This window comes from Phalacrocorax aristotelis, chromosome 19 (assembly GCF_949628215.1).
Source record: "Phalacrocorax aristotelis chromosome 19, bGulAri2.1, whole genome shotgun sequence".
NCBI classification, from domain to species: domain Eukaryota; kingdom Metazoa; phylum Chordata; class Aves; order Suliformes; family Phalacrocoracidae; genus Phalacrocorax; species Phalacrocorax aristotelis.
The window spans coordinates 2372159-2384779 of NC_134294.1; the positions used below are offsets into that span (position 1 = coordinate 2372159).

General features: G+C 47.4%; 1 protein-coding gene across 2 annotated transcripts in view; it reads right to left on the bottom strand.

The window, feature by feature from the left end:
* Nucleotides 1-12621, bottom strand: part of CAPZB (capping actin protein of muscle Z-line subunit beta) — a 71344-nt gene that overhangs the window by 57398 nt on the left and 1325 nt on the right. For both annotated transcript variants that reach the window (XM_075114250.1, XM_075114251.1), the window contains exon 2: nucleotides 3069-3175. In XM_075114250.1, coding sequence (XP_074970351.1) covers nucleotides 3069-3071 — 3 coding nt within the window. In that variant the 5' untranslated portion in view covers nucleotides 3072-3175. The remainder of the gene's footprint in view (nucleotides 1-3068; nucleotides 3176-12621) is intronic.

The following is a 12621-nucleotide window of genomic DNA, read 5'->3' on the forward strand; positions in this document are numbered from 1 at the left end:
TACTTGGGTAATAAAACACGGACTCCAGAGAATAGCTTAAGTCAGTATTTCTCAGAAGGCACAAGGTGCAAAGGACTTGCTGTGGACTCTGAAAATCTACGCTGAGCTGTCACACTGTACGGTAGGGTTTCAAAAGTGACACCATCAGTTTAGAAGAGAGATGGGCTTGGTGTTCAAGCAGCTGGAAAAGTGTTACCTTCAGTTGTGCAGTTTCACCAATCATTTAATACGGTTTTAGTAGCCATTGCACAAAACCAAGTTATTTATCATGCTGCAACGTGCTTGCTCAAGACAAACAGCCCCTACCTTGAAAATATGAGTTACTCGGAACAGCACGTGAGGTTTATGCATTGAGTGTCAGTGTCGCATCACGCATCCTTGGCTGTGTTTCAGTGCTTTCCAGCTGCCTCGCAAATTCTAAAGGGATGATGTGCAGACAGTGCTACCCTAGGCAGTTTAAATTTATGGTTGATTAAATTATAAGTTTGTCTAAAATTGCCTGCCTTTTCCTGAAGAGTTGCATAGCAGAAGAAATACCTGCTAACACGATCAGGACGGTTTACGTAACCTGGAAAGGAAGACTTATTTTTACAGAGAGTAACTGGATCCCATCCATTCATAACCCACAATTCCAGAAGTCTCAGTAGATCCACTCTCCCAAGTCCTGCTTTGCCTTGAACAGTGCATCCAGTTTATTTTTAGCACAAGAGAACAGCATCCATCCAGGCAGTTTTCAAGCTTCACGTGTCGCCCTGCCCTGCCTCACCACACACCTCACTGAAATGCAGACACACTTCTCGATTCCCACTTAAGCTCACCAGAAGCAGTTCAGACTTGGGACGGTGAAGGGGATACAAAGGTTCCCATCTCTCCGCTCTACACTGATACTGGTAACCCTGCGGTACCAAGAAGGTGTGTTACAAGATAGTAGGTCAAACAACAGCTTCTCCCAGCTGTTGTGAAACTTGCTGCTGCCTTCAACGAAAGGGCCATTTCAGCGTTTCAGCTCAACTTCAGGGTTGTGTTTTCATACCTGCTAAAATGAAAGATGCTGGAAGTACTCTAACGCTTTGCACTTCAGTTGAAACTGGATGCACTATCTGTGTGATGTAAAGATAGCTCTAAGAGTCAGTGAAGTTCTAAAATATCTAAAACATCACCACAGATCCTTTGTCTTCTGCATGCAAGATCAGTGATGCGATTCATCTTGCACACTCCTACAGGACTTAGATAAACCACACTTAAGTTGCCACATTCTTTGAGTGAGTCTTCAGACGTGCACGCAGCCACCACGGTACATGAGTGACAGAGTGGCTGCCGCAGGCTCACCCCTGAAGTCCACGCAACATCAGTGACTAGCACATAGTTTTGGAAGCTCTGATCAGATTTCTCCTACGCCCAGTGGTCTCCATGACTAGACACGAAAAATCAGAGGACAGTGTAAGCTTATAAAGCTCAGGAGATCTCGAAAGGATTTGTGTTCTACCTCCTCCAAAAGACTGATAGAGTTACATTTAAAGCCTGACTAGATTAGTCTTATAGCATGCTTTCATATGCCCTTAAAAGCTGCCAGTATTACCACTGTTATTTTACTTGAAGCCTATTTGTTTTCCTTTAATTCTTTTCCTGTGAAGATTTTTGCCACAGCAGAAGTTTGTACAGTTTGTTAGAATCCTGATTTCAAATTCTATAGTCAGGTCTGACACAGAGAGACTTCAGTGTCTTAAACTAAGATACACAATTGAAGTAAGATGCTCCACCCTGTCACCGCCCCCACTCAGAAGCCAGGTACAGAATCTCATTTGTTCAAATGAGAACAGAGGCGCAGAACCTTGATCTTAATCATTCTTCACCTTTCACCAATTGAAGATCTTTATCCTGCAAAACACAGTTGGCAGGATCAACATGACCCTCAGCTCTGAGGAAAAAACATAAGGTATTATCTCTGAAATTCTTATGGTTGAAGGTAAGAAGGGTTACACTTGCTTGCTTAACCAGCCTTTGTATTGCTAAATAGCCAGGCATTGGGTTATTCTTTCTAAAAATCTAAATACATTTGGACATTCTTAAATTGTTCTGTTGGAAAACCTGAATCAGAAATTCCCAAACATGAAGGGTCTCAGTGATTCCATACAAGTTTTTCCATCCCCTGGGGTTATGCTGCGTTAAGCAGGCTCCGCAGCAGCAGACATCCACCCAGGCAGGGCTGGGAGTGGACCAGAGCCCAGGCCACTTCCCGTCCTTCTTCTGGCATTTGTTTAGAGCCCACGAAACGTGCTCCCTTTGCACAGGGTGCCAAAACAAAACGGGACGGTTTTATGACCTGGGTAATCCGTGCAGCGACATGCAGCAAGGTGGAGATTATTTTACACGAGTGAAGAAACTGGAGGATCCCCTCTGAGAGACGTAAAGTTCTCATCCACGCAGAGGAGCAACCCTTGCCGCTGCAACATTACCCGCTCTTGGTTTTCCTGTGTTTTACAGATTCCGTTAGATCTTAGTACACCTTAACGAGTAAGTCCGGCTTCCAGAGGAACAGCCAGGCAGGGTGGGTGATAGCTTGGGGTTTATGGCCAGCAGCAGGAGCAGGCCAGGCCCCCGCCGCCCTCAGACACTGCGGCGTCGCCTCGCTCCCTTCACAGCTACACCGAGCGGTAACGTTCGCCGTCCGAAGCGGAAGCATTTCCTCTGTAAACACCCCCCCGGGGTCCAGGCCCGCAAACCTGGAAGTAACCGGGCAGCGGAGGTGGCGGACGGACCCCGGACACCCCGTGGCCCCGCTGCCCGCCCCCGGGCCCTGCCGAGCTGCGGGCAGGGCCCCCCCCCGCGCCGGGCCGGGCCGCCCCTCCCCTCCCCGGGCAGCCCCAGAGCGGGCTCTCCCTCCCCGCCGCCCCGGGGAGGCGGGACGAGGCCGCCCCGCTCTGAGGAGACCGGAGGAGGGGTGGGGGGGGGAAGGAGGCGCCGGGGCGCGGCACCGGGGGGATGGGAGGGGGCGGCACCGGCGGGAAGAGGGGGTGGCGGGGAGAGGGAGCGGCTTGGCGGGGAGGGGCAGCCCCCTCGGCCCTTACCATGGCGGCTCGGCGGGGCTGCGCTGGGCGGTAGCAACGGCGGCGCCTCCCGGTCCCGTCCGGTCTCCCTCCGAGACAGGCCGCGGCCCTTCCACTTCCGCCGTTGCCTAGGAGTGAACATCCGGGTCAGAGCTGCGCCGCCCCGCCCTTTCGCCGCCTCTCCGCCAATCAGCGCGCGGCTCGCCGGTCATCGCCAAGTATGGAGCGCGGCGCGCGAACGGGGCGGGGAGGGGCGGGATGGCGGAGCGGGATGAACCATTCACCCCGACCCGGGGGGGACGGCGGGCGGCACCGCGAGGGAGGCGGGCGCTACCAACTGCAGCGCGGGGGTAAGCCCGGCGGCGGGCGGAAGGAGGGCGGCCAATCAGAGGCGGGGGGCGGGGCCTGCGGAGGGCGCGGCTCCACCGCCCAGCAGCGCCTCCCTCCTCCAAACACATTCCAAACACCTTTTAAACACCAAGACGACCCTCAGGTTTAAGCAAACAACCACCACGAGGCAGACAATTAGCAGGAAAAACGTCAGCCAGAACAGGTGACCTTTTGGCAATACCACCAGCGCCAAAAACTAGGCTTTAGAGAGGTAACGAGCAGCACATCGGCAGCGGTGCTGCCTCTAAGGCATCGTGTCTTTGGCATCGAAGCAACATGGTAAAATAGTCTCTAAGGCTGGCGCTAAGGCTGGGGTTAAGGAATTCGTGCTCTGAGAGAACCAGCATGCGGGGAAGCTTGTTGGGACCTGCTGGAAGCAAAGCAGGGGCTGACGCATTTTGATGACCTCAGGGCTGAGGTGGCCGCGATACGGATCTGCCAATGCAAGATCAAAATCAGCACATCGGGCTGTCTGTGCAATTAAGTCACCCTTGCTTTTCTCAGGCAGTCCCAGAAAGAAACCAGTTTTTTCTCCTAACGCACCAATTCACATTGCAGTGACCTCGGGTAAAACCGATCCCAATTCCAGACTCTTTTTCCCAACAAAACCTGTCTATTTAAGAGCTGCAACATACCCCGTTGCCCCAGGAGAGCATCCGATTCGTTATGTGACAACACTTTCCTCTGCAGCTTTCTCGGAACAATCATTTGGCCCATGTTTTCGCCGGAGTTTTGGTGCCAGCATCCCAAGAACCCTCCGCTGGTGCTCTCTGGCTCCTGCGCTGTGGACTCGGCCCTGGCGAGCCAAAAGCCCTGTTACTTAATTCCCTCGGTTTGCTGTCGAAACTGGAAATGCTGACACGGGGAGCCACACACCGCTTTGTGTTTCCCTTGGCTGTAACGCTGCAGTACGTCCTCCCGGCAGGAGATGACCAAGGCCAAGCTCTGACTTTTCACTCGGACATTACCGCAGATGTTTGTAGCTTGACTCTAAATTCTCCTATCAGATACCAAACAGGACCTCCTAAGAGATAACGACTCGGACTGCGAGGGCAGCCCAGGCGTAGCTGTCAGTTTGAGAAGCACAAGCTCGACTTCCAGGGAATTGAACTGCTCGGACACGCATCCAGGTGCACAGTCGGGCATCGAGGCGTAACTGTAAAACGTGAATTTGCAGGACAGACGGCCACGAGTGGACATAGTGGCTGTCGCTGCTTACTCTATGAGGAAATCAAAGCTATCCTGTGCGTTGATGACTTCTGACCATCTGCTGTCACCCGTTTTGCCTTTACCCACTTTCTTCCGTTCCTCTGTTGCCAAACCTTTGGTGTTTTCAGTGCAGGAACAAAATGAACCCAGGAAGCAAAGGACAGAAAACAGTAGAGCAATCTCAAGAAGAGCGTAGATTACTTCAACGAAAAACAAAAGCACATAAAACTCCATCAATAACCAAATAAATCCCAAGATGGGGAAAAATCTTGCCGTGCCTAGGAGGGAGGCCATGCGGCCTCAGAAGGCATTGCCTCCTCTAGGGCCTCCAAATTCAATTCTTTGCCAAGACTAGTCAGCCCAGCCTCCTTACACCCAGTTTGTAGGATGCAGCAATCTCGAGCGGCTTCCATTTTGCAGTCCCTAGATCCTTCAGTCCTTGACTTCCCTCAGAGGTCCCCACCAGCAGTGATTAAGAAAAGCAGCACATCTAATGAGCATCTTTTCCTTGGGGCAGGATCTGGAAGGGCAGAATCGATAAATTTGGAAATGCATGTTCTGAACTTCACTATTTTGGTTGCAAAACTCATGCAAAGTTTTCGATGACTGCTATTAGTAGCTTTTATAGTTACGAACAGAAACTGTTTCTAGCTGCTTGCTGAAGAAGCGGAGCAAAAGCGGAATTACGCAGCCCAGTATATTTTAAACAATTTGAGATCCAAATGAATGTTGAGGCCAAGAGGATGTTTTTCTTAGCAGAAGAAATACAATCATCCTGGATTTTGTTTTCCTGCTAATAGGTATAAAGAAGAATAAACAGCTGCTTTTTGTTTTCCCAAAAATATGTGTATTAAGAAGATCCGCAGATTCCTTTTGCAATTGATGTAACATCTTTTCAAATGAGGACCAGCTGCTTGCCTTGCTTGTTTATAGCAGGACATGCTTAAGGGAAATTTTTTTTGTTTGTTTATTAAGATGTAGGACCAGACTCTCGCTGGTAGGCCACGATCTGCAGCGAGGGGTGGATCCCAGCAGGCAGAAGGCTCAGCATATGTAACTGCAGTTGGAGCCCTGCGATTTGTGGAGGGGTTGACAGCAAATAGAGTCGATGCAGAGACATTCAATAAAGCTGAGTGTCGTGAGGTAGAGTTACCTGCGCTACAGGCATTTCCCACCCCTCCTGGGACGGAATCACCCACCCAAACAGGAGAGCACATGCTCAAAGGGCTTCATGTCAGGCATTACGCATCTTTAAAATGAGGGTCTATAAACAAAGGAAGCAAACAGTGATGTCAGTTGATGGCTTAAGGGCCCTACAGCATCAGATTCACGTGCAGTTAATAACAACGCTTTTGATCTTGCGGTCAGCAACTATAAAATACATGTGCTTTCCCTGTATGTTTGATTATAGTCAAGGAAGCAAGAGGATAAAGACTTAGTAGCATTACAAAGTACTTTTCACGTTCAGCCAGAGCTTTGTAAAGCATTTGTGGTCCAACACGATGTGGTTTTTATTTTCTCCTCCTGCATGCACGGTGAAATGCTATTTCTTTTGTTTATTCCAGTGTTTAGCCAGGACCAAGGGTGACAGTGAGAACGTGCTTAGAAGCAAGGTCCTAGAGAAGACTTTTATGCTTCACTGAATATTCATTTTTTCTATTAAAGACATCTTGATCTTTTTTTTTTAGGTCAGATTGCCCGTTTTCTTTCATGTCAAGCTTGTGGCACTTGAAAGATATGTAAACTTTTATTAGGGGTTCTCATAAATTGAATTTACTGCTGCAAGAGTCTTCCAGCAATGGTAAAGTTTAGCTTGCTGGGTTTTATTAGTCAGAGTCAGTAAACCAGCAGCATCGCTTCATTTGAGGCTGAAAACCGAGCGTTTCTTGGAAGCTAATACAGGAAAAAGGTACCTACAACACTACCCAGTGTCTTGGAATTCCGTAATCAAGCCACAGATAGTTCTCACTATGGAGATCTTTGTACACACTGTCAAAATAGCACACAAACAATAAAAAAAGCCTCCCTCCCATTCCGATTCCAAAGCAACTTTGCTGAGGGTACTCTTGGAATATAAAGGTTTTAAGAGTTTCCCCATTTACTGCAGGAACTGATGAGTAAATCAAAACACCATGGTTAATGAAAAACACCATCTTGCCCATTTAGTGTGAGGTTTGAGGCATTCCCCCTCCCTGGAAAGAATGCTAAAACCAGACTTTTTTCTACTTCATCAGCACCCAAGCAGATCTGCTCATTTGATTAATGTAAAAGACAATAAACCTGGCAGCCTAAGATGTCCATATACTGGCCAAAAATGAGACATTCTACTACCAGTGCAGCACTGTCACAGTAACAGCAGCAAAATGACGCATCACTCAAGCAAAAGTATCGCTAGAGGCATGAGGTTTTTCTGGCTTTGACCATCTTCTTATAATTGTTTTGCCTAAATAGGAGAGACCACGTCATGCCCCCTATCCCTCTTTCACAGACTGAGAGCAGACTTAGCCACTCAGCTGTAGCCAGCGTGCAGAGAGAGGGGATTTAGCAGAGAGTCATGTTAAAAAGTCACATCCCTGCAATCTGGGTCCACATCTCGGATGTAGAATAATTATTTTTTTGTTCAACATACAAAGTAACATCCTCATCCACGAATAGCAATTGCTTTATTTCAGTCCAAAAGTACCTGCCCATGTTTGAGAACACTTTGTCTGGGCATGCCTTGGAGTTGTTTGCAGCCACACTGGTTTCACTTGCCCCACAGATTTCAATCCAATTGTATTCCACAAAATGTTTAATACAAGATGGACAGATGTGACCGAGACATATCTGAAATCCCACCTCAAGAAGCCCAACGATGCTTCTGCAGAAAAGGACTGTGAGGCGTTTTTTCAGGTATCAGCCCAGAATAGAGGACTGCAGGACTGCTGGGATCGCCACTTTTCCAGCACGTTCCCCCTAGTTGCGTGTCCTATGGTGCTGTTTATTTCTGTGCTTGCGACTGCTCTTTTAACTTTGTATTTTACGCACAGAAAGCTTGACAGATAGGAGCTTTCAGAAATGTCTTTAGCCTGAGCAAAGAGGGTATTGAGAACATTCTTGTCAAACTTGGTCATTAACTGTAGTAATAATGTCTGCAGCCTGTCATTAAAAAAGAATCAAAGAGAAGCTGATTAAATGCACCAGAAAGAAACAAAACTTTCCATTGCCTTACTTTTTCCTTGACACGTTGCACTTCATTTGAAGCTTGCTAATATACCAGCCAAAAGAATTGCAAGGGTCTGGATTCTTTCTTAATACAATAGTCATGGTTCACTAGTTAGAATCTGTATAGAATTAGCCAGTGACATGGACGAATGGAAAAACACACTTAAAAGAGCTGAAAAATAGCACTCTTTTTGTAGGCTTGCTCATTTAGAAAACCTGTATCAATACAGTGCGTTCGTTCTTTCCCTATTTCTACTACTCAACTAAAAAATGGTCACAAAATCACACACATCAAATAAAGACAAGAAATGTCATAGCAGTGCTTATGCCCGTAACACAAGAGTTAGCAAAAATGCAGATCAGTCTTTCCATGCAAGCACTTTCCTCCAGAGATTTTTGGGGCAAACTGCATATTCATGGCAAAAGCAGTGTAAAGCAGAATTAGCACAACGAGCTGTGACACATCTTGTTCCATTTTTTAAAGTTCCACTTCAATCAGCCGTACCTGACAACTGTAACCAGCAGTACCACACTACCGAATATAACATTACATCAGCTTTGCAAAACTGGCACGAAAATACGTTAGTACAGACACAAAATGGACTTGCTTCTTAACGTGAATGCCATCCCCGTGAAAAGACTGAATGATGTTTCACCCTGCATCACAAGCTGTCTCTCCTAATGCAAGTCTACCTCCGCCTTTAGACTATTGTTCATCCCACGGTATCCGACTGCCTTCCACATCGAATCAATAAGAATAGCAAAGTAGACTTAATGGAGTGTCTGGCACTTTTCCCATTTTAGGGCGAAGTCCTGCCGAGGAGGGGTTTCTTTTTCCTCAGACTTCGGACTTTGACTTTTTTGTTGTTGTTGCTTGGATAGCAAGGAGGCTTTAAACAGAGAAAAATAAGCATCAGTATCTGCTGGTGAATGCGGCTTGTATCTTTGAGGGGGAAAAAAAAAAACAACAAAAAACGAACAAACTGGAGCAGAGACCGAGAGCTGAAGTTTCCTGCCTGGGTCTGATTCTCTCTGTAACATGAAAGAAGCGTTCTGGAAGTAGAGATAGCAAAGTGGGGGCCCACCACCGAGGCTGTGTCAACCATTTCAAGCAGATAACTCCTACACTGCTGTCGTCCTATACAGATTGCTGCTACTCTTGGCAGAAAAAAAAAAATGTGTGTGTGGGAGGCGATTCATGTTATTTAGAACTGTGGGAGAACGTAGATGTGTATTCTTTGGAAAAAAGGAGACAAGAGCATATTAGTGTCCAGTGGGGAACTGACAGGAGGGATGCTATGGGATTCTTTGAAAAAACAGGGTAAGAGGCGATACACTCATCCTGGGGAAGGATCAAGATTTAAAAGAAACTTCCTTGAAAGTTTTAAAACAAAAACTGTTGGGTTGAGGGCGAACCTTCCTATACTGCACTACTGCTAGGGCTAGCAGTTAAAAGAAAGTCTGTGATGTCAAAAAGGGGCTTCGAATCCTGGCTGGTGTGGCCCCAGAGAAGCTCCTCACCGACACGCACGTGTCCGGACATGCCCTCTGCATGGCCTCTTCCACCAGACACCAGGGAAATCACAGTTTTGAAGAATAATAGTGGTACTTTTTAATTTTAGATTCCCAGTTCTGCCTCTGGCTTGTTTGGTGGCCATCCGTTGAAAAACTAACCTGCAGTTTATCTAAGTGGATGGCTAACTTGTAGTCTGTGAGTAGTCTTACTAATTTAATGCACAGTTCAGGTATATAGTTAAAAAAACTGGTGATACAGGGTCTGAACCTACTAAAAGTTGACCCCCATCAGAGAAAGACAGGGATTTTTTTAAGCTTTCTGGCTTCATTTCTGCCTCCTCTATTTTCTCATATATTTATTTACTGAAAGAAAGCAGAAGAGAGTGTGAGGGGAGAGGGAGGAAAGGAACCCTGGGACAGCACACGCTGGGCTGTGAAATGCAAAAAAGGTTTTTCAGAACCGCATGTTCTAAATATCACCTTGGAGTCATACAATAATAAATACTCAATATTACACTGAGAGGGTCTAATTGCCAAGTAACTATAGCAATGGAGAGAAAAGGCTGTCTTTGGACAAATTCCCTCCTGCCTTAATTTTTCCCTGGGGTGGGGAAGGGGTACAGAGAATGCGCTCCTGATCCTTAATGGATAATGTTTTCCAGAGCCCCCTCCGATCACTCAGTCACTCCAGGATTTAAAAGAAGCAGACTGATTTCTCAGAAGGAAGCTGGATGTTCGAAACAATTATACTGAACCATTCCATCTCCTTCGAAGGGGTTTAATGCACCAGGTTCCTGACGCAAGGCTGTCAAAACACATCAAGACCCATTACGCAGCAATGCGACCCTTTATGAAGAGCCTTACAGTCCAACAGCTCACCACCGCTTCCTTCATCCCCAAAGAAACAGCGCTTTCCAGGGAGCCTAACAGTCTGAAAGTGAGTAAGTGTGAAGTGAGACTACACATTGGCCTGCACCGGGTATTTGTTTTTGCCAAAGAGAAGAGCACATTTCTAGGTTGTTTTTAAACACTGATTTCTGGGATTTAATTTGGGGGAAAAAAAAGAGAAGAGTTATCTGGAAGCTTCAAGTATCTTTCCCCTCCTGATATTTTCCAGAGCTGTTTAGAAATGGGAGGGTGGAGCTGGCACATTGGGACATACCACTGGGTCAGTGGTTTCAGAAAACACTTCTTTATCCGGTCAGGGAAAAAACCTGCTTGATCCTGTTGGTATTTTTGTAACTTGCTGCGCTGTTCTATTTGTGGTAGCGACTATGCAGCAATGCAAACTGATTTGAGTAAACTGCAGGGGAAGGCGGAGAAAAGAAGGTTCCCTTTACAGAAGAACAAGACCTGCCTTCTCCAGGGAAACATCTTGAACCTGCAAGGACTTAGTTTAACCATGTGCCTTCCAAAAAAGTTTTTTTAAAAAAAACACTTAGAGATTTTTTAACTAAGGAAACTTAGTTAAGGAAACTGGACACTGTCTCCCATAACACCCTCACAGGTGAGCTTAGGGGGTGTGGGTTGGATGAGAGGACAGTGAGGTGGATTGGGAACTGGCTGAACGGCAGAGCTCAGAGGGTCATGATCAACAGCACAGAGTCTGGTTAGAGGCCCGTAACTAGCGGTGTTCCCCAGGGGTCTGTGCTGGGTCCTGTCCTGTTCAACGTGTTCATCAATGACCTGGACAAAGGGACAGTGTCCCCTCCGCAAGTTCGCTGATGGCACAAAACCAGGAGGAGCGGCTGACGCACCAGAAGCTGTGCTGCCATCCAGCGAGACCTGGCCAGGCTGGAGAGCTGGGCCCAGGGGAGCCTCATGGGATTCAGCAAGAGCCAGTGCAGGGTCCTGCCCCTTTGGGAGGAACAACCCCCCGCACCAGCACAGGCTGGGGGGGACCTGCTGGAGAGTGGCTCTGCTGAGAAGGCCCTGGGGGTGCTGGGGGGCAGCGAGGTGACCCTGAGCCAGCACCGGGCCCTTGGGGCCAAGGGGGCCAATGGTGTCCTGGGGTGCATTCAAAGGAGTGTGGCCAGCAGGGCGAAGGAGGTTATCCTCTCCCTCTGCTCTGCCCTAGTGAGGCCACATCTGGGGTGCTGTGTCCAGTTCTGGGTCCCCCAGTTCAAGATAGACAGAGAACTACCAGAGAAAGTCCAGTGGAGAGCTATGGAGATGATCAGAGGACTGGAACATCTCCCTTATGAGGAAAGGCTGAGAGACCTGGGGTTGTTCAGCCTGGAGAAGAGAAGACCGAGGGGGGGGATCTTATCAATGCTTATAAATATCTGCAGGGTGGGTGTCAGGAGGATGGGACTGGACTCTTTTCAGTGGTGCCCACTAACAGGCCAAGGGGCAATGGGCACAAGCTGGAACACGGGAAGTTCCACCTGAACATGAGGAAAAGCTCCTTCCCTGTGCGGGTGCCAGAGCAGGGGCACAGGCTGCCCAGAGAGGCTGTGGGGTCCCTTCCCTGGAGACATTCACACCCCGCCTGGACGCAGTCCTGTGCCCCTGCTCTGGGTGTGCCTGCTCCAGCAGGGGTGGGACAGGATCATCACCAGAGGTCCCTTCCAACCCATAACATTCTGTGATTCTGTGAAAAGTAATAGGCAATTATGATTGTTTAGTGATATGTGAAGGAGTTGAACTAAACCAAATACAGGAAAAATCATCATTGCTCTAGATCAAAACCAGTTATTCTTTTAATACAAATGAAAGACTATGAAAAATAAAAACTTCAGAAAAATTTTGCCAGCTTCGGAGAGTTTTGATGTCTATTTCTTGCTTTAGTCTTTAACTGACTTTTTAAAGAACTTCCAGTTTTACAAAGCAGTGGAGCCTCCTCCTCTCCACCTTGATAAGGAGGACTGTCAGAACTTGAAGAAATCAAAACAAGCGATTGCAGCTAAAAATTGCCTTACTAAGTGTGAATGGGGACATTATTACTTGAAAAACACTCTGTGTTTTTTCACAAGGCTTCTGGAGAATGACTTCCAGAAAGCCTACGCAACATTTGCAATATAAAGTTCATTACATTAAATTTGAAACAATTCACTTACATTTGCTGCTGCACCACGCTGCAGCACAGTATGGGATGAGCAACGACCCATAAATCATTGAGAACCCTTCCCACAGCTCCTTACTCTAAAAGCAGCATCCTATTGCGTGGAATAACTTTTTGACTATGACATTCTTATTTTCCTGATATCATTCAGTTCCTTTTCCCAATTAAGTAAGGAGGTGTAGTGCCTAGGTT